At 40.7% G+C, this 22,670-nt stretch overlaps 1 protein-coding gene across 1 annotated transcript in view; it reads right to left on the bottom strand.

Annotated features, from left to right (window-relative positions):
• Nucleotides 1-10,483, bottom strand: part of LOC142623612 (uncharacterized) — a 32,593-nt gene extending 22,110 nt beyond the window's left edge. Inside the window, exons 1-5 of the mRNA XM_075797050.1 lie at nt 10,241-10,483; nt 9,338-9,524; nt 6,965-9,226; nt 5,550-5,625; nt 4,685-4,807 (exon numbers count right to left, since the gene is read on the bottom strand). Of these exons, the coding sequence (XP_075653165.1) occupies nt 4,685-4,807; nt 5,550-5,625; nt 6,965-9,226; nt 9,338-9,512 (2,636 nt within the window). The 5' untranslated portion in view covers nt 9,513-9,524; nt 10,241-10,483. The remainder of the gene's footprint in view (nt 1-4,684; nt 4,808-5,549; nt 5,626-6,964; nt 9,227-9,337; nt 9,525-10,240) is intronic.
• Nucleotides 10,484-22,670: the final 12,187 nt, after the last annotated feature.

The following is a 22,670-nucleotide window of genomic DNA, read 5'->3' as shown; positions in this document are numbered from 1 at the left end:
ACATAATCAAAGTTCCATGTACTAGATGAACAAGGATCCACTTGACATAGTTGACACCCAAAATTAAAATTGTGAACCTGTGACTCTGTGACACATGACAAATTTCTAAAGATGTAGTTGCTTAGAATCTTGAAACAACAACCAAGACTTAGTTCCAAAATTTTGGGGTCAGCTATGGATCCTCAACAGACCAATCAAAGCCGGCTAAATGTATTTTTTCCTACCATTCTATTTAGTTGCTTAGAGTACTTATTAAAATAAAAAAGAATAATAAAGGGTTTTGTTTTTTATATGTAATAAATAATTTCATTAATCAAAGACAGGCAGGATTTCACTTATGTTGGCATCAAGGTTCCAAGACTTCCAAGAAGTTGGACGTGTTGCTTCTTGTTTAATGTGGCATATGGATGGAGAGGAATAGGAGCACATTTGATAAACAAAAACTATCTCTACAAATTTGAATATCTGTTCATAGGGTGGTTATAATTCTATAGGATGTCTGTGGATTCAATTAAACCACCAACCATATATGATTTTATCAATTCATTGTATCTGTAACTGTTTGTAAGGAGTCTTTGGGTATACAGCCTGTATGTATACTCCATTTGGAGTTTTTACTCCATAAAATGCTTGAACACCAAAACACCCAGTCTTGCTGCATCTCCAAAGCACCTATCCCCCATACCCACTTGGACACCGGCAAAATATAGCAATTCAAAAAAAAAAAAAGGCAAATGTTCCCAACTCCCAATCTGGGGCTGACCTCACAAAAATAGGTTTTTGGTGATCTCCCCCAAAATGTATCTCCATGCAATCTGAGACCAAAGCAACTTCAATAGAAGCTATCTGAAATAGCTCAGGAAATAAGGATTCTAGGTTCCTATCACCATATCCAACAAATCTAATGAATTGCGTCCCAACCCACTCTGATTGCCTACCAAACACCAAACCCATATGAGCAATGAGCACACCGCAAAGAACAACTCCCCACACCTTTCGCATAAATTCAAGTCTGGCTAGACTGTACTACTGCAATCTCTTATTGTTCGTTTCCAACCACATCTCTAATAGTCAAGTACCAACCACACATGTTTTCAAAACAATTCCAAATGTTACCATACTATATATGCCAACCAATTTCAATTATCAAGCACTAGCTTGCAAATACAAACAAATAGATAATCAAAAGACAGACACCAAATTCAACATGATGAGACAAGGCTCAAGTCAGACACCTACTATAATAAATATGGACAAGTCAGGACAGAGCATGATAGGTTAAACCAGGCTGAAGGGTGAAACTGACATCATTAACTACCAAACCAAGAGAAGTTTTTTGATAATTCAATAGTTACAAAGGTGGAGGGGGAGATTTGAATCCTGCATGTCTTCGTTGGTAACACCAGAAGGTGCTTATTAAGCTACAAGGCTCTTGGCAAGAAAAGCATTTTGGTAAATTTAAGCTTTATGCAAAAGTGAAAAACACACTTCTATATACAATGGTACAGACAGGAGGGTTGCGAAGAGAGGTGGGTGGCAAACTGGCAATTTCCCTCCCTAACCCCACCAAAAATTCCCCTTCTATACTTTATTTTCTCTCTTTTATTTTCTATATTCTTTTATGTTTTTATATTTATCTCTTTTATATGCAAAGTTTCACTGAACAAAACAGGAAGAAAATCTGTCCTATTTTAACATTTTTTTTTATAAAAAAAACAATGACACTAATTTTTTAAGGATCAAAAGTTATAAAAGAAAAACAGTGATTACAAAAAATGGAAATAAAGAAGGAAATAATGTAATAGAAGAGAAAGAAAAAAAAAATACAAGCAAAAGTTTTAATTGAAGAGAAAAAAAATACAATATATATATTGTTACATTTTAAAAGTTTTAAGAGTTTATATTCTTTATGAAATAGTTTTTTATTTTCTATAAAAATGAGTGTATGACTAATAAAACTTGAAATTGATTGTACAATGAATACATAATTTGTTTTCAAGTTTAAACTCCAAAAGGTTTAGACACCCAAATGGTTACTGTGTGGTTTGAAATTGTTAAAATGTAAGCATTTTATTAGTTTAACAAAAACTGGCATAAGCTATGTTTGAGGTTCATCTAATTACTAAAAATCATTACACGATACTTATAACTGGGATTTTGACTAAAAAAAATTATAACACAGCTTATTCATTTATTGAAAAATCCTAACAAATAAACACAATATATAATTTTAAGGTACCTAAAAAGGTGTCCTTTTTTTTATGGACTGCTGCTAGGGATGGGATTCTTACCATAGATAACCTTGTTAAGAAGAACTTGCCTCTTGTTAATTGGTGCTGACTTTGTCGGTGTGATGAGGAAACTATGGATCACCTTTTACTCCATTGTAAGTTTGCTCGTGTTTTGTGGAGTGAGGTTTTCCTTATGTTTGGGGTTCAGTGGGTGATATTGTATACAATTGCCTCTCTTCTTTTTGCTTGGAGGAATTGGTTGGGGAATTATTCTTAAAATGTTTGGAATATGGTATCGGCGTGTCTTATGTGGTTAGTATGGAAGGAACGCAATGCCTAAACTTTTGAGAACATTGAGAGACCTATTGAACTGTTGAAGACATCGCTAGCTAGGACTTTGTTTGAGCGGTCTCGAATTTGGGGCCTTAACACATTGTATTTTCTTATCTAATTTCCTTATTTCTGTTAGATCTACTATTTGATTTGTTTGTATTCTTTCTTTGCCGTGTGTTTACAATCGTAAACACATTGCATTTTTGTTATCAATAAAACTTTTATTACCAATCAAAATAAATAAACACAAGATAATGGATACTCCACTTCTTATGGGTTTTTTGATATTAAATACCACTTAGTATTCACAAGAGTGACATTTTATTGTCCAAAATCATCGAAAGTATTATATATATAGAGTGCATTGTGCTCCTGCACGATGTGTATGTGTATGTATGTCCACAAAGTATGGAGATATGTGTATGTTAGTTATAAATTTTTCCTACCTGAAGTCAAACCTTGGTCCCACTACTGCGCGTGCGCGCACACACACATCCATTAAAAAAGTAACCATCAACTCCAAGAAGCATCTAGATTTACTTGAGGTCCACAATTGCAAGCTTAAGACAGAAATGGAAGCCTAGTACATTTTCATGTATTATGACCATATATGTAACACTTCATGCAACATAAAATATAGAATACCTAACTTTATATATATATATATATATATATATATATATATATATCATTAATGGGGTGTTGTGCAAATTGGATGTGGAAAAGGCTTATGATCATTTGAATTGAAGTCCAATAACAATCTGATAATTATACCTCGGATGTAGATTATCATAAATGTAACCCCCCCCCCCCCTTTTCCCCTCACAGCCCACCCAAAAACAATGAACCAAATGCGGTCATGCATGTGTAGAACCCCAAAAAGATAAAAACAAAAACCTCTGAAACTAAGAATAAAACTAATAAAGGTATGAATACAAGACCTATTGGCCAAACAAAGGTTTTAGTACCATGTTAATCTAACACTAACCCCCAAAACTTAAGCAATCAAGAAGTAGGCCAACTATGTATTTCAAGCTCTTACATACTTACTCTAACAATTGAATTTTTAAAAACAGAAAAGATCTAGGAGGGAGTATCCTAAGCATACATTTAATAAATTTCTTACTAATCAAAAAAGTATCCTAAGCACACAAAGTATATACCATTCTGGATACTGGTCTCACAAGTATGCCACTATAATATATTAAAGTTAGATTTCAAAAGTTGAGAAGAGCAGGGAGGGAATACCCTAACCCTACTAGGAATATATTCTGCTGGATGGACTTGAAGGAAGTCCACCAATGCATGCTGGAGAAGGGACTGCACATTCAGAGCTTATGCACTATTAGCATAATGACTTCTAACGCATATCCTCAAAAAATAAAATCATTTTTCATTAGGCAAACAGGCTGGTTGTAAAGTGCAAACATGAGTGGCTGTCTATAACCAGCTGAAAAATGCAAAATGGGCTGGACGTTTCTTGTTCAAATTGACCAGACAACACAATAAGGGAAGAATAATATTTCAAAAAAAAAAACAGGATCACATTAGGACAAAAATTAAGTGATACTTAATATGTAAAGTAATAAAATTAAATTTACCACTACCTAAAGCAACACTGGTCTTGTAAAGTTAGGGTTGGTTGATCAAGATCCTGACTTGATATCCTCACCACATCTCATTGTGGGAGGCAAAGGGATCAAATTCTATCAGCTTTTTTCGATTAGTTGATGGCTGGGATTATCTCTGGTGAATATGCTGTAAGTTTTAATTTAATTTCACCTAAATCATTGAACTTGGGGCAAGGAGCATTTGTAATTTACCAATCCAAATAAAAATTAAAACAACAACAAAACATAAAACCAACAAATCCTGCCTTTGTATTTAAAAGCATCACCCCATTTTTCTCCTATTAAGAGATTTCAAAATCCAGAGACATCAATTGACTTTGTGCATAAGTAGTATAAATATAAATAAATATAAGATTCACAGAAAATTATATAGCCCCATCAGAGATCCTCTTGAGCAGCTAATGTGATTTTCTGTCAACTTCTTTCAAAAATGGAAACAGCTACTGCAGGACATCCATGAGAATAAGTGGAAATGGAAAAGGAATTTACCTTGATGCAGCAGAAGCCTCATTTTCATTGGCAGATTTACAAAGCATCAGATGGACCACAGAAAAGAGCAACCTCAAAATCCCTTCTTCAGCGAGACTTACACCAACAAGCATTTCTAGAGATCTGTTAATCCACCAAAGTCCAAAAGGGGAAAAATCCATTGGTTAACATTGTTCATACACCCAAACATTGGCCCAGAACAAAACCTAAATGCAATCCTTACATAAAAAATACTTAAGCAATAAATGCATTGGTCTGGTTGTTAGATATTTGAAATGAGATTCTCTGAAAATCAAGTTTCAAAGTACAGCATCAAATTTTTTCCTCTCAATTGGATCTCTCTTTTGGTCCTATTCTGAGGAGGTGGGAAGAAGTTTGCAAGAACACTGGGTGATGAAGCCAACAAGAAGCTCCCAAAAAAGCAACCTTAAAGACTCAGATTATTCAAATATATACTCTAAATTTGGTGTGGGGCCTAATGAGCATCCTCCTCTGTAGGCTAGTTACAATTAAATCTTATAATTACATTACTGCTTGTATTAACTAAAGAATAATGAACAACCATGAAATCCTTACACCAATGAGCTCTATCTCAAATGGCACCTACTCCTATTGTAAGAGCAAGGAGGAGAGTGAGGCCATGGATTCAAAACCCACCAAGTATGATAACTTACTAATCAAAAAGAGAAATTTGATCCTACCCTAATAGATCTACCTTTTGTTAGATTTTTCACCCCCTTTCCTTCTTTAGCATATATTCTATATTACACTATGTACCAAGATACATATACGCTATTATCAAGTACTTAAAACAAGAAGCCAAAAAGCCATTTCACAACCAGATAAAGCAAAAATAGAATCTTACCGATCTATCTCGTCAAATTTCAAGTAGTCCAACGCTATTTGCAACTGACGCATCCGCGAAATTTTTAAGTCCCACCCTGGCATGGCAGTATCCAGATGTCATGAATGCACTCAAAACACAGTTTAGCATATCCTAAAATGCAGCAATTTGAGGGAAAAACATCCATCACACGTTAAAATCATAGAGCAAAAACCAATAAAATTAGTTTGGTATTGTAGCTCCACATGTACTTGGCTTTATAAAATCTTCTCCTTATATTGCTTGTTTAGAAATTGTAGCTCCACATGTACTTGGATTTCTAAAGTCTTCTCCTATTGCTTGTTTAAAAATTTTGGTTCTATGCTTTTTTCAAATAGAGGGGGCAAAAAATCAAAGATTTCTTTGAAGTATTGCATCCCCCCCCTCCCCCTCTCTCTCAAAGTATACTGTTTATGAGTGATTTACGTAATTAGTAAAAGAGACAGAAATATTCTCAAAGAAAGGAAGATCCTCCAACAATCAAACTGATATATATATATGTGTGTGTGTGTGTGGGTCTTGCACAAACCTTCAAGACATGAAGGATGTTTGTGCTTGACAATCAAACTCTAGTCATTCTAGTGTTCTCTGCAGATAGATTTAGCCTATATAAATATGACAACTGTAATTTAATTTGGCAACCAACTTTGACAGACTATATTACATATTATTCTATAAAACTGTTGTTTGAACCAATTAACAAGTTGTCAATTGCAAAACGTTTTTTTTTTTATAGGTAAGAATAATTTTGTTGAAACAAGACTATTTTGTGAAAAAATACATGGAATAGCCTAAAGAATTACAATCGAAGAAAATATCTACATATGAATAGACTCTATGAATAATTGAATAAATTTACTATCTGTGAAACCCAAAGCAAAAGACCACTCATAGAGAGAACTATAGAAGGATGCTAGCAGTTGAGCTGACATAAACTCCACATCTTCAAAAGTACATCAATTTCTTTCCCTCCATATAGTCCACAACAGACATAACGAAACAAGATTCCAGACAGTCAACATTTGATATAACTCCACAGCTGACTCATATCTAACCAAAAGAACCAATGCAATTAATTTGCAGAATATCTAATGAGTTTTATAAGCATATTTAAATTTATCAGCTTATCCCATTTGGACAAGAAGTTGAATAAGCTTATACAAAATCCTAAAAGATCACAAATCACCAGCTATCCTACCACAAAGAAAGAGATGACATATCAAGCAATGATTACACGAGATTATCATAGAATTAAAAATTGAAGACAGTCTTCCAGGGTGATAATGCAGAATCTAAAGCACTGGTCCAGCACAATACTAAGAACAGAAACTATGTAATCGAATTCATCTAATAGAAAACTAGAAATCACTAACAAGTTCAATTTCAACTATTCTTACCATTTTCCAAGCATAAGCAATCTGCCACTTCAGTGCTTTCATACAAAAGAACCCTGTCCAAAACTTCAAGTTTCCACAGCGGCCATGGCTGCTTTGATTCAGTAGTTTCCAATATGTCTCTAACTTGATATTCAATGCCTCTACTGATGCTTGGCAACTGATATCCAATGGGCTCAATAGGAAGGAAATTAGATGAAACTGAAATTGAGGGAAGAACCACTGAAAGACCATTTTCTGTCACCAAATAAAAAGATCCCTGGAATGTGCAACCAACTGCTTCTCCAATGAGGACTTCTTTTATCCCTTGGAGATAGAACATTTCACACCCACTCAAGCAGCTGTCATCACGCACTGCCAACTCTGCATGCAGATCAAAATGAACAATTTGAGAACCCTTTTGGTTCTTCATATGGTGTTTTTTAATGAACCGAGTAATTCCCAAGGGAGAAAAATAGACACAATCATCCTCATTAAATCTATATGTCGAAAGAAATATTTTCCGCATACTGTGTGATGGAACTTCGGAATCATGAATCCTCTGGTCCGTTGTCTTCGAAGCAGCAGAAAAACCACTTAAATATGAGTCACAATGGCTCCTCTTTTCATGAAGGTCCAAGTCTCGGATATTCTGAAGTACATTACCTCCAATATTATCCATGAAGGAAAATCTTCCATCCATCATGGATGAAATACTAAATTTAAGACAACCAGAATAACTAGGATATACCCTTTGGGGGCCAATATCAGAACCGCCAACTTCCCAACCAACCAACAAACCAAGTCCGAAATGCTGAAAATGTGGAAGCAATTTCTCAGATGTATAGTAATTGTCAGGCACATAGTCAGCAGCACGAATTACATATATTACACCATACTCATCAACCACAGCTAAGAGGGAAGTATGTGAAGCAACAAGCAATCTTTTAAACAATCTTCTACTAATAGTTTCACCATGTTGATAAGTTGACTTCTCATGAACTTCACCAACTTGTTTATTTTGTTTATCAGCACCTTTAGAAAATTTTTCTTTCTCCAGCAAATCAAATTGAGGGTTAAGTCCACATGACTGTAAAACATCTATGCGTGTAACATAAGCACCAGATACTGCAGCATAAAAAAATATTAAGCCAGATGAATTAAGACAAACAAGAAGATCATCAGAAAAGCAAAAGTCCATCCACTCAACCACTGGGCCTACATTTAGACTTTCTTCAAGCTTCACCGAGGAAACCCACTGGATTCCCCAACTCTCTAACCTAGCAACAAGAAGTAAATTGTTGCAAATGCCACTACCATTTTCATCACTAGTATTGACAGTTAGAGCATCCACCAATGTTAAAAAGAATCCAATAAAGCGATGTGAATTGCTAGAGAACACTCTGGAGCACTTGTATAAACTATTCACTCCAACACCAAAAATATTGGACAAAACATCAGACTTCAAATTTGAAACTGAAGCCAAATCTGACTTTATAGATGTGTCATTCTCTGAATCAAGACCTGTTTCCTTACTTGATACGGAATTGCATTTGTAATTGAAGCCCAGAAGTGGTAAGTTACTATTAAAAAGGCTGAATGAAACAACCTTTGCAGAGCAAGGAAATGATGACTTATCTGGGAACCTGGTCCTTGTGGTGCCATCAGATTTGATGCTTTCAACTTCAGTAAAAAATGATTGCAACCATTTCTTAGGAGCAATACTTTTTGACAATTCATCATCCCCACTTACTTCAGAAATATTATTTCGAATTTCATTACTTTTCTGGGCTGTGTTTAGATCCACAACGTTTTCAGGGGCTTCACAACACAAGGTGGAAGGTTCCTGCACCTCCATATTTTGAGCTAGGGTAGCAGAAGGCCCCCACTCCACCCACCTCCCTTGTCCAAAGTCACCCTCCGGAGCAGTTGTAGTCATTGCACTGCTTCTATTGGGTAGACAAAAGGCATGGACGGTCACACCATGGTTGCCAGATACAAATAAAAGTTCTCTAAATGAAGTATCTTTGTGTTGATCATAGGTATCACCACATATACCCCAAGCCAGTGAGTTTACATCCCCAAGAAAAGTACAACAATCAGACATGGAAGATTCACCTTGAGGAGAACAATCATTATCAAAATCCACAACTGACCCAGAAGTGCCAGCCATATTGTCCCTAGAATCTGACCTACTAGATACTGCAGGTGCTTCAAAAAGTGAACCTGGATCTTTAGAACTTCTGTCATGACTACCTTCCAGACCATCACTTTTTACAGGGTCCCCTGCAGGCAAATAAAAAAGGAAGATCAATTAAACGACTATGAATCACACACAGCAGTCTCAATGCATCAAAGCACATATATGAGAAAGGAAATTGAATCAAGAAAACTCACCAATATTCAGAGGAAGAAGCAGAGCTTCACACTGATATGACAGCAATAATAAAAGCTGTCTTGTAGGAGAAATAAAAGCTTCACGGAATTCTGAAAGGTTGAGTTGGGCCTGTGAGGGACCCCATTTGTGCAATTGCAGTATGGCAGGACTCTCACCACCCAAAGGTACACCCATTTCGATAGTACCCTAAGTGAACAAAAAAAACAGAATTACCCATTATAAGCTTCAAACACATTCTCATTGTTCTTAACATGCACGTCAAATTTCATATTAAACTCAATAAACTTGTGTAATAGCTTTAAAATACAAAAAATAAAAATCAAGTTGAAATTTACCATTCAATCAAAAGTTGAAATTTACCATTCAATCAAAAGTTATGATTGATGCAAAACACAAACATGTATCACGAATCTTCAAATCCTCCCATGCAACCACAATAGCTAAACACCAGTAAAAGCATACTGAACCGCAACGACTAAAAAACTTTGCTATAATGCAACATGTGTGTTAACAATGTAAAGCTTCACAAACTATTGTGCCACTTTAAACTCTTGAGTAATCCACAGTCCACACCAACATACTTCATTTCGACTCGTAATTTTAATCAAAAAAAACAAATCTTCACGAATGTTAGAAATTTCGCAAGCACCTATACATACGATTCTACAAATTTATGCTATATAAACTTCGATTTCGATCGCTACTACTCTTTCACTCAATTTTAATTCAAGCTTAGATTAAGATTAAAACTAACACAAAAACTAAATTACCTAATCAAATAGGAATTGATTGCCAGCTAGCTAAAGCTTTAGATTAGTGGAATCAAAAATCGAGAAATGAAAAACGAAAAACGGTTAGGTTAGAACAGTTAACGCAGAGAAAGATAAAGTTCGGGAACGAACCGTGAGGTGTACGGACGGTGAAGCTCTAATCGATCAGCGCCACCATTTTCTTCGATTCGCGACTTTCTTTCTTTCTCTCTCTAGAATCTCTGTGTAGAGGAGAGAGAGAGAGACTCTTTCTAATTTATATGTATAAATATAAGTATAAAAAAAAAAAAAGTGGTTTTGGAAGGAAGAGATATTTCTGTCCGGCGAGGAGAGAGGGAATTTTTGATTGGTTCTGAGTTTACAGAAGGAAGGAAGGAAAGCGCAATCTGAGTTTACAGAGGGAGAAAGGAGAAGGGGGGAGAGCATGGGGTTTTTGGTAATTTCACTTTTGAAAGATTCGTTTGTTTGATTTTTTTTTCCTGTTACGGCCAACGTTTCGTGACGATGCTTCCTTCCTTCCTTCCTTCTTTCACTCTCTAGTCTATACTGTCTTTTTTTGTTTTTAGTTAAGTCTTTGCTAAAATTACTCTTTTTTTAAATAAAAAATAAAAAATTAAACTTTACCGTTTAACATTAAATACAAATTAAATTATATATAGTTTCAAATTGAGTCATCATTTTCGTCCCTTAATTTTTTTTTATCATTTTGGTCATCAAACTTTAATATATATATATATATTAAGTTTTCTTTTTTTGAGAAAGTATATTTTTTTAAGTTGGTCTTTACATTCATGGTGGATTAATTTTTTACATGAATTACAAAATTATCAATTTAACAAATATATTAAAATTTAGAGGAATGTAATATTCACAATATGTTCACGACACATTATAAGTAGGATTGTTATTGATAGGGCAAAAAATAATTTTAGTAGTAAGTTTAAATTAGAACTGTGGGGAGTAAAAGGGCCGAGAAACGTATACGCGCTGATCAGAAGACGGCTTGTGAATCGGCCTCTCAACTGAGAATTGGCCGATACGCCGGGGTACGCGAGGGATACGGCCAGGGTCGAGGATACGGTAGGGCGAGCCTTCTCGGACGGCGAAGAACTCAAAACTTCATTACGGGCCAAAGACAACTCTAAAGACTAATGGTTAAAGGGAAACCCCGAACCTTCTCGATACCCTAGTGTTAAGGAAAATATCTAGAGCCAAGGCTGCCACATACGCATTAAAGACTCGCACCTACCTCCCCGGCCGCATTAACGGGGAAGTGACCCCCGAACGAGGGCGAAACTTCTAGTCAGGGTCTCAAAGGGCATCTAAAAAAGGGGTATTTAAGGAGGGAGGAATGCAAAAGGATGGGGGATCTTGATCTTTTTCTCTCTCGCTGACTCTCTCTCTCAAAAGAAAAAGAAAAGAAATAAAGGATTGTAACCTGTAAGGAAGAAAGAAAAATAATAAAGAAGTAGTCCTCGGCTCACGTCCGAGGAGATCCATTTGCAATTCTCGTTCGTTCTTTACCTGTATTCGTTTATAAAAGCCTGTTATCAAGCTCCCAGCACTTCTAACCTAGGTTTCAAGCCCACACTCTACAAATTTTATTGTTTAAGGCTCATTGGGCTTGAGCCCATAATCTTCTTTGGGTTCAGGTGCAATTGTGCACTTACAATTGGCGCCATCTGTGGGAAATCTGGTCTAGAAAAGGTTGGGATACCATGGCAGGCCTAGGTTCTCACCATGCAGAGTCACAGGGATCACAACCGGAGGATCGTTTCGAGCACCTTGAGCGTCAAAGGGATCGTGAGGGAAATGTCCATACAGAATACCCCGGCGCTAGCCATACTCATGGTGGGGGTAGCACCACCCACGAGGAGGGTTCTAAATCCATGCAGAAGGAAATCAATCGTTTGAAGAGAAAGTTACGACGTGCTAAACGTAGGTTTTCACCGTCCTCATCTAATCCTTCCTCAGAGGAGGATAGGGGAGGTGGCTACAGCTCGAGGTCGCGCTCCCCCACCAGTGCAACGTCCTCCGGTGAGGAGGGCGATCAGCCAACTCGCAAACGTAAGAAGCTTCATTCTAGGGGCTTAGGCAACAATGCTATGAGTAGGGCGTTGCACCAACTCTCCAAATCTCCATTTACACAGAAGATTGAGAAAGGAAGGCTTCCCAGGAGGTTTACCCAGCCCACTTTTACCATTTACAATGGTCGGACTGATCCGGTGGAGCACGTGAGTCACTTTAACCAAAGGATGGCGGTGCACTCTCACAACAAGACCCTGATGTGTAAAGTTTTCCCCTCTAGCTTGGGACCTGTTGCTATGAGGTGGTTCAACGGCCTTAAATCGGGGTCTATAGGTTCGTTTGGGGAGCTTACTAGAGCTTTCGCTTCGCGGTTCATTACGTGTAGCAGAGTACCTCGGCCATTGGACTCGCTGTTATCCATGACCATGAGGGAGGGGGAGACGTTGAAAGCATACTCCGACCGGTATTGGGAGATGTTTAATGAAATAGATGGCGACTTTGATGAGGTGGCGCTTAATATCTTTAAGGTAGGCCTTCCTACTGATCACGACCTGAGAAAGTCTTTGACTAAAAAGCCCGTCCGCAGTGTACGTCGCCTCATGGACCGTATTGACGAGTATAAGAGAGTGGAGGAAGACTAACAGCAAGGAAAGGGTAAGGAGAAGGTTATCCCGCAGGAGAGAAGAGATTTCAGGTCGAACAGGTACCACAATAACAGGTCGAGGAGAGATTACGCTGGGCAGTCCGCCTCGGCAGCACCTCAGGCCTTGAACACCGTGTTCCGAGAACCGGTACATCCTGCTGCTGGAGAAAGTTCGTAAGGAACCCTTCTTCAAATGGCCTGGTAAGATGGCAGGAGACCCTGCGAAGAGGAATCAGAACCTTTTCTGCCAATACCATTAGGATGTGGGCCACACTACCAAGAATTGTCAGACCCTTTGGAGCCACTTGGAGCAGCTTGTCAGTGAAGGAAAACTGAAGCAACACTTGTGCCAACCTAGCGGGCAAGGCAGTCAATCTGGTTCAAACAATCAGAGGAATAATTCATCTCAGCCGGCTTTAGGAACAATTAATGTTATTTTTGCTGCACCTGGCAGGACCGGTTCGGCTCCCATTAGGGTGATGGCAGTTTCCCATTCTCAGGCCGAGGAGGCAGGCTGCAGGCCGAAGAGGTTGAAACTCAATTTGCCCGTCTTGGGATTTTCTGAGGAGGATAAAGTAGGGACTATCCAACCCCATGACGATGCTCTTGTAGTTACGCTTAAGATAGGGAACTACGATGTGAGGAGGGTGATGATAGATCAGGGCAGCGGTGTAGATATCATGTACCCTGATCTATTTAAGGGGTTAAGATTGAAGCTGGAAGATCTTACTCCTTATGACTCACCACTTATAAGCTTCGAAGGGAGGGCCATTGTGCCGAAGGGACAGATTCGTTTGCCCGTTCAATCCGGCTTAGAAACGGTTGAAGTGGATTTCATCGTGGTTGATGCGTACTCTCCATACACGGCCATCCTCGCCAGGCCTTGGCTGCACGCTCTGGGAGCTGTCTCCTTTACTTTGCATGTTAAAGTTAAATTCCCCTCGGGGGAATATGTTGAGGAAGTTCTCGGCGACTAATCTAAGTGGCTAGGAAATGCATATCGGCCGGCAGATCGGCATCGTACGTGGCCGAGTCTTCTCGCTTTAATCACCAAAGACTTATAGCAGCTAACGGCTCTGTTTACTCCGGGATGGTGACGGGGAGAGGAGACACATTGTGAGGGGTTAGAGAAGTTTCCCGGTAGCCAATAACCCGAGAGGTTCTTCCAAGTCGGCATAATTTTGCCACACCAAGAGAAGATCGAATTGTTAGAATTTCTCGAAGGACAATATTGATTTTTTTGCGTGGGATCCTTAGAAGCTCCGGGCGTCGATCAGGAGCTTCATTTGTCATTATTTAAATGTCAACCCAAGCCTATTGTTCCGAGAAGGCGGCCACCTCGGCGTTCTTCCGGAGAACATTCCGAGGCCGTGAAGGAAGAGGTGCTTAAACTCGAAATTTGGGGCTATCAAAGAAGTTTTCTACCCCGAGTGGTTAGCCCATACGAGTTGTTGTTAAAAGAAGAATGGAACGTGGAGGGTATGTGTGGACTTTACCGATCCGAACAAGGCTGTCCCAAGATTCATTCCCAATGCCGCGTATTGATCAGTGGTGGATGCCATCGTCTGACATCCTCGGATGAGTTTTTTGGACGCCTTCCGGGGTTACCACCAAATTCACCCTTAGCATTGGAGGATCAAGAGAAGATCGCCTTCATTACTCCGACGGGGAATTATCATTATAAGGTCATGCCATTTGGTTTGAAAAATGCTGGGGCTACTTACCAAAGAATGATGACTAAGGATGTTCGAATACAATCGGTGGGGAAGACTATCGAGGTGTATGTAGACGATATGGTGGTAAAGAGCAAAACGATACCTTCACACGTGAGAGACTGGCCGACACCTTTCGGGTGTTAAGAAAGTACAAGGCTGCGCCTTAATGCCTCAAAATGCTTTTTTGGCGTTGGGTACGGGAAAGTTTTTGGGGTACATGACCACTCATAGAGGCATTGCAGGTAAACCCGGCACGGAGTAAAGGCTATTCAGACTTGCAGCCTCCTCGCAACCCCAAAAGAAATCCGAATTGGCCAGGATGATTGCCGCATTGAATAGGTTTATCTCTCGGTCGGTGACCGATGCCGTCCCTTCTTCCAATTGTTGAATAAGTGGAAAGGGTTTCAATGGACCGAGGACTGCGTGTTAGCTTTCCAGCAGCTTAAACAATATCTTTCTCGGCCACCCATTTTATCTCGCCCCTAGGCGGACGAGGTCTTGTTTGCTTATCTGGCAGTGGCCGTACACGCAGTCAGCCTGGTCCTTATCAGGAATGAAAGTGGGGTGCAAAGACCAGTCTACTATGTTAGTAAGTCTTTGAATGAGGCCGAGGTGCGCTACCTGCTCTTGGAGAAAGTGCTTCTAGCCATAGTTCATGCCACGCGGAAGCTCCCTCATTATTTTCAGTCTCATACTGTGGTGGTTCTGACCCAATTGCCTCTCAAGGCAGTGTTACGCAACGTCGACTACTCTGGTAGAGTGGCAAAGTGGGGAACCATACTAGGAGCTTTTGACGTTAAATACAAGCCTTGCACCTCGGTGAAGGGCCAGGTCCTCGCTGACTTGGTGGCAGAGTTTATTGAACCATTACCAGAAGAGACTCTAAAAGAAGCACACATGGATGGAAAATCAGTTGGTGTGATCACGGCCGCAGGGCCTTCGACTTGGAAAATGTATGTGGATGGGGCAGCTAATTAGAGAAGGTCTGGTGTGGGACTTGTTCTAATATCCCTAGAGGGAATTATCTTCGAAAAATCTCTAAGGCTGTCATTCTCGACTACTAATAATGAAGCCGAATACGAAGCAGTTCTGGTAGGCATGAACATGTTGCATAAGATGGGTGGAAAGGAAGTCCATGCGTTCTCGGACTCTCAGTTAATGGTCAGACAGGTCATGGGGACCATGGAGGCCAGGGACCCAAGAATGCAAGAATATTTGGCCCAGGTCAAGCATCAGCAAGCAGAATTTGACTCCTTTATCTTAGCTCACATCTCTAGGAGTGGGAACACTCATGCCGATTCCTTGGCTACGTTAACAACGTCCTCGGCTCAGGATTTGCCCAGGATTATCCTTGTGGAGGATTTGCTGGAGCCAACTCTTATCCCCCCAAGGCGGCTCGCATCCACCTAATAAGGCTTGGACCTAGTTGGATTAATCCAGTCGTATCTTTTCTTAAGAACGACATCCTTCCTGAGGATAAGTCTGAATCAGAGAAGGTGCGTCGGAAGGCGCCACGTTTTTGGCTATCCGAGGATCAGAAACTGTACAAACGATCCTTCTCAGGACCGTACTTATTGTGTGTGCACCCTGAATCAACGGAAGCACTTCTCGAAGAACTGCATGAAGGGATTTGTGGAAGCCACACTGGGGGAAGGTCCTTAGCCCATAGGGCCCTGACTCAGGGTTATTGGTGGCCCAACATGCAGAGGGAGGCTCAGGACTATGCCAAAAAATGTGATCAATGCCAGAGGTTCGCCCCTAATATTCATCAGCCTGGAGGGGTTCTCAACCCTCTCTCCAGTCCTTGGCCTTTTGCGCAGTGGGGATTGGACATAGTGGGGCCATTTCCGAGAGCAGCAGGAAATAAAAGATGGCTTCTTGTGGGAACAGACTATTTCAACAAATGGGTTGAGGCCGAGCCCTTAGCAAATATCAGAGATATTGATTCCAAGAAGTTTGTCTAGAAAAATATTGTCACTAGATTCGGTATATCACACACACTTATCTCCGACAATGGCATTCAATTTGACAGCAAGGCCTTTAGGCAATATTGTGGTGACATGGGTATCATAAACAGATACTCCACCCCAGGTTATCCTCAGGGGAATGGGCAAGCCGAGGCCATTAACAAGGTCATAGTCAGTAGGCTTAAGAAAAGGTTGGACGATGCGAAAGGCAGATAGGTAGAAGAGCTCCCTCATGTTCTATGGACGTATCGGACCACACCGCGCAGGTCCACGGGAGAAACGCCATTCTCTATGACTTATGGAGCCGAGGCGGTGATACCTCTGGAATCTGGTTTTCCCACCCTAAAGACGAGCTCTTTTAGCCCGGAGAATAACAATGGACTCCTGGAGAAAGGTCTTGATTTACTCGAGGAACGACGTGAGGCAGCTATGGTCCAAATGGCTTACTATCAACAGAAGCTAAAACGGGGATATGATGCCCATGTGAAGCTAAGGCCACTTGCACCTGGTGATCTTGTACTAAGAAAGGTTGTAAGGACTTCTAAGAACCCAGCTTGGGGTAAGCTAGGACCCAACTAGGAAGGCCCCTATCGTATTGTTTCAGTAGCAGGCATAGGGTTATATCGGCTAGCTAACCTAGATGAAAGAATTGTACCACGTCCGTGGAATGTAAATAACCTTAGAAGGTATTATTATTAATAAAACGTGCTTGTGTTGGTTAACATTTCGAAGTTATAAGTACCATTAACATTTGAAGCAACTACTCTTAAGAATCAAACAGAAACTTGGTTAAGTGTAGTCCTCGGACCACAAACCTTGTGAAAATTGATATTTTTTCATTTGTTAAACAGAACCTTAGTTATGCCGGGTCCTCGGACCTCCTACTTTGGGAAAATTAACATTTGGAGTTACTACTCTTAAGAATCAAACAGAAACTTGGTTAAGTGTAGTCCTCGGACCACAAACCTTGTGAAAATTGATATCTTTTCATTTGTTAAACAGAACCTTAGTTATGCCGGGTCCTCGGACCTCCTACTTTGGGAAAATTTATGTTTGAAGTTATAACTGTTAAGAATCAAATAGGGACTTGTCCAAGTACAGTCCTCGGACCACAAATCTTGTCACTGTTCTTATTCTTATCACATGTTATAGGAAAATTATTATCTCTCCATTCGTTAATTTGGATCTTAAGTTCTTCATTTTTGAGTGACAAATCAATTCTCGTGAGGAATGGTCTTCGGACCTTACGTCATACTGAAGGCAATATGTCAGATTACAAAGGTTTAACTGTCATATGAATTGTCTAAACTTTAACATTATTTGATGTCTAAATTAAGTTGTGCGGCAGTTCTGAAGTCATAGTTATTTGCATAGTGGAGTTGTACTTATTTATCCTGTTTTCCCTTTGACTATTTGTTATTGAAAGCTCTCATGGCAAGCATAAAAAGTATAAAGCAAAACAAAGACAACATGAACAAAAATTGAATAAAAATCTTCTTCATTAATTGTATATAAAGAAGGGGAGTACAGAAAATTCCTACATTAGGCCCTAAACTAAGGAAGGGGGTCTTGGAGAGAGGCTCGCCGGCCTCGGTGCTTCAACTCCGCCCAAAGGTTGACAAAACTTGCTTCCTTTTGTCTGTTGAAGGAACGAGGGGCTCCATGTCTTGGACTTGCTCCTTCTCGTCTCCATCACACTTGTCCTTCTCTTTATAGGAACCTTCAGGTTCTGTAGGATCAGGAACAAGCTCTTGCACCATAGGAGGGAGGGCAGGAGAGGTAGCAACATGAGGGTCTTCAATTTCCTGTATGTCTAGGGGGAGCCAAATGTTCTCGGGCTTCCTCAGCTCGGAAGTTTGAGGAACCCCTGCCATATTCATGGCCTCCCCCCAGACCAGCTGACAATACTCTCGGCACAAGGCCGCAAAGGCCTCTGTTAGCTCTTCTTGTGTTCTAGTCACCCCTTCCTGATAACTAGCCTTCTTCGTGGCCTCCAGGGTGTGCTTATGGGCGCGAGCTTCGTCCTTCGCACGCGTAAGCTCCTTTTCTAAGTCAGAGCGTGCCCGTTGGACTTGGGCAAGCTCATCATCCTTTTGGCGGAGAAGCTTACGCTGCCCCTCCACTTGTCCCTCCATCGTCTTCAGGCTGGCCTTGTCATCATCTCTTTCTCTTTTCAAGTCGGCCAGCTCTAACGTGATCTTCCCGTTCTCTGCTAAGGCCTGGCCTAGGGATCTTTGCCTCTTGTCTTAGCTCTTGCTCCATCCCAGCGCGCTTCCGAGAATCCTCCACGAACTTCTCGTCTGCGAAAACCTCTTGGATGGACTGCAAATATGTTAGGAGGTTAAAAGCAGTGAAGTGCTTACAAATAAATATAGAATATAAATGTAAGATGGAACTTACCAGAGCTAAGCCCCTTTTTAACGAAAGGAACAGCTGCGGCTAGCCCATCTTCTCCAAGAACTCCATGTCCCTAGGCAGCAGAAGAGGACGCTTCAGCACCTTGGCTAAGTGGTGAGCGTGGCTTTGCTGGACCGCCCTAATACTGGAGTGGCAGGGGATAGGAGCGCCGTCCAGTCTCAAGTCAGGAGACCAGGTAGCTGGTGCTCGGCGCACCTCGGCCACGTCTCTGATCTCCCCGCTTTCAACTGAGCGGGCGCGCCCTTTGCCCTTGTCCAACACTTCCGCTAGGCGGCGCGGGTTGTTTCATATTCTTTTGCTTTTCACCTCCAGCCCCCTCAACCTCCGCTTTCCTTTTCTTCTTGGGATCTCTACTGGAGGCTTAGGGTCACTGGAGGAGGAGGAGGTAGTGGTAAGCGGGGGAACCCGGGACCCCCGTGTCCCTTCTTTGCCACTCGAGCGCCTCTATCGGTCATAAGATCCTTTAGCTTGTCCATATCTTCTTCAATGGGAACCGTCATCCGGACGCGCTATCACTAGACCCGCGATCCCGCAGGCCTCGGCTTCTTCTTCTTCCTCGTCGGAAAGGATAACAAACGGGTTTCCGCGAGGTCGTAGGGAGTCCTCGAGGCCGAACCGGGTCTATCTCCTCGTCCAATGTGTTCGAGGAAGACACTCGCTGTCCTCCGGGACGTCAATAGCCCAAGAGTGCACGGCGAGAGGAACCGCCGCGCATGGGCTGTGTGTACGAGACGGTGTGAGTGGCGTCAGGGATGTCGTAATCGTCCAAGAAGTGACGTCCGGCTACGTTGATTTTCCTACGCCTTCTCGGTCACCCGCGATTATGGCGTTCTCGATCTCCCGGAAGTCCGAGGAGACGGGATCGTATCCCAAAATCAAGTGGGCCGCTCTTTTGTAGGTTTCTGCTAACAAACACCTCGGAGCGCAGCACCCTATTCAAGTCTGTAACGTTGCAGTGGCTTAGGCGCGGGCGTACGTTTTGCTTATCTGCAAAGAAAAATATCCAAATAGACAAACATGGTTAGATTTGCAGAACATATAAATAAAATAAAGGTAGACGTCCGAATAAATGCAAATGCACATTCCTAGATGATTTAGGGAGTTATGGGATGGGAAGTTAAATCCTAAGGCGTCGCACGGAACTCCCCCACTCCCGGGCTGGGGGGCCGTCGTGCCAATTGCCAGAGACGATGAGGTAGTCATCCTTCATGCCTTTGTTGGACTTGGGCAAACAGGAGATCAACCTAACTACGCTGGAGCGGGATTTGATGTAATAACCGACTCCAGTGAGTTTGTGGCATTCGTACATAAAGACGACATCATGCCAGGTGAGGTTCAGACCCATTTGCTCGTTCAGAGCGTCAACGCTACCCAAAACTCTAAAAACGTTTGGGGCGCACTGATCGGGACACAACCGATGGTTGCGGAGGTACTCCCTGGTTACAGGCTTCATTGGGAGGGTCATCCCACCCTCTACAAAGGCTACCATTGGGATGATAACCTCTCCAGCCTTCCTAGAACCGGCCACGGCTTCCACCGGACAGTATTCTAAACCTACGTCGCTGGGAATCCTATACTTGGCTCTAAAGCCTTCCATTCCAGCGGCGGTATCAACTAGACACTTGAACTTTCCCATCAGAAAGGAACGAAAGGCTAAATTCTAAGAGGGAGAATGATTATAAGGGGAGCCGAGGACAGGGTCCGAGAAGAAAGGGTCAAGAGAAAAAAAAAAGGAATAGGAACTTACAGACTTTAAGTTGTGCGAGTTTCCACGGATTTGTGCAGACAAAAGGTGATTGCTGATGTTTTGATGGGATTAGTCCCTGATGAATTAAATGAAGGCGCAGGTTCCCGAAGCGTCATCACGTGTGGGAAGCGGCCTCAAAATTATATTTGTCCCGCCCAAATTCTCGTGAAACAACGAAGATCGTTGGATGCCCATCTCACCGTTGAACGTGGGGGACAAGGTGTGACTTATAGTAATAAATGCGCGCGTTTTTGAAAATAAAACCGCCAAGTGGCATCTTCTGGAACGCGAAACGGTTTCCACACGTGCAATCATTCACAAAGTATGTAGAGTTAGTTCTCATCGGATCAAAACCCTATTTTTCTCCTCGGACGATTAAAAATAGAGTTTTTAGGGGCTATTGTGGGGAGTAAAAGGACCCAAATAGGCATATGGGCCTTTGGACTGTAGCATGAAGGGCCGACCTACTTCAGAATTGAACTCTACGAATTGGCCAATACGCCGAGGGTCTGAGGATACAGCCGAGGGCGAGCTTCTCCTCGGACAGGCCCAAGAGAACTCAAAACTTCATTATGAAGGTCAAAGCACAACTCTAGAAAGACTAATGGTTAAAGGGGGAAACCCTGAACCTTCTCGATACCCTAGTGTTAAGGAAAATATCTAGAGCCAAGGCTGCCACATCTGCATTAAAGACTCTGCACCTACCTCCCTGGCCGCATTAATGGGGAAGTGACCCCTGAACAGTAGGGCAGAAACTTCTAGTCAGGGTCTCAAAGGGCATCTAAAAAGGGGTATTTAAGGAGGGAGGAATGCAAAAGGATGGGGGATCTTGATCTTTTTCTCTCTCGCTGACTCTCTCTCTCAAAAGAAAAAGAAAAGAAATAAAGGATTGTAACCTGTAAGGAAGAAAGAAAAATAATAAAGAAGTAGTCCTCGGCTCACGTCCGAGGAGATCCATTTGCAATTCTCGTTCGTTCTTTACCTGTATTCATTTATAAAAGCCTGTTATCAAGCTTCCAGCACTTCTAACCTAGGTTTCAAGCCCACACTCTACAAATTTTATTGTTTAAGGCTCATTGGGCCTGAGCCCATAATCTTCTTTGGGTCCAGGTGCAATTGTGCACTTACAAGAACCAATAACAATTTACCACCTGTAATTTGTTGTGAAAATACTATGGATATAGCACTTCTCTAAAATTTAAAAACTAAAATGACAAAATAATAAACTTTAGAAAGTTAATGACAAAATAAAGGGTAATTGGATTTTAAACCTTGTTTTTTTATAAACTAAATTTTAAACCTCATGTTTTATGAGTAGTTTTGAATCTGAGCATTATACTTTTAAAATAATATCATTTTGACAATTAATTTTTTTTTAGTTTCATTTAAGCATGTAGCTCAATAAAATATTTGGAGGAGAAGTGAAGATCACCAAAAGGGAGTGACCTTTATATACTTGAAAATATGGAGGATAGCAGTATAGATAGTGGATGTGAGAGCTATTATAAATTGTCTTGGAGCATTTCTAGCAGGTTCTCTAAATTTTTGTACTATTTGAAAAATGAACAGATACATTAACCTTTACTTACCTACTTTTTCAAATACATTTTCTAACAAACTCTCTATTTTTTCTCTATCTCATTTAAATATTATTTATTCATTATTTCTATATTCTTTCTTTAATCTTTCTTTATTCTTTTTTTAATCTTTCTTTAGTCGTCATCTATTCATTTCCAATAGCTATATTTTTTAATCTCATAAATATTGCCAAATTTTCCAACGATCAGATTTCTTATAAGTGCACAATTTGTACCCGGTCCAATCACTAGACGGACTCAAGCCCAAAGAGCCTTATACAATAAAATTTGTAGAGTGTGGACTTAAAACCTAGACTATGGATGTTGGATAAAGAGAAGAATCAGACTAGATTATCGTTATCCACGTGTTCAATAGATGGGAATAGCAAAGAAACTCTCCTCAGACGTAATTCGAGGACCAATTGTACTGTTTTTTTCTTCTTAAGAACAATATTACAACTACTGTT

This window comes from Castanea sativa, chromosome 2 (assembly GCF_040712315.1).
Source record: "Castanea sativa cultivar Marrone di Chiusa Pesio chromosome 2, ASM4071231v1".
Taxonomy (NCBI): Eukaryota; Viridiplantae; Streptophyta; class Magnoliopsida; order Fagales; family Fagaceae; genus Castanea; species Castanea sativa.
The sequence above is the reverse complement of the archived record's forward strand: the minus strand, read 5'-3'. Positions and strand labels throughout refer to the sequence as shown.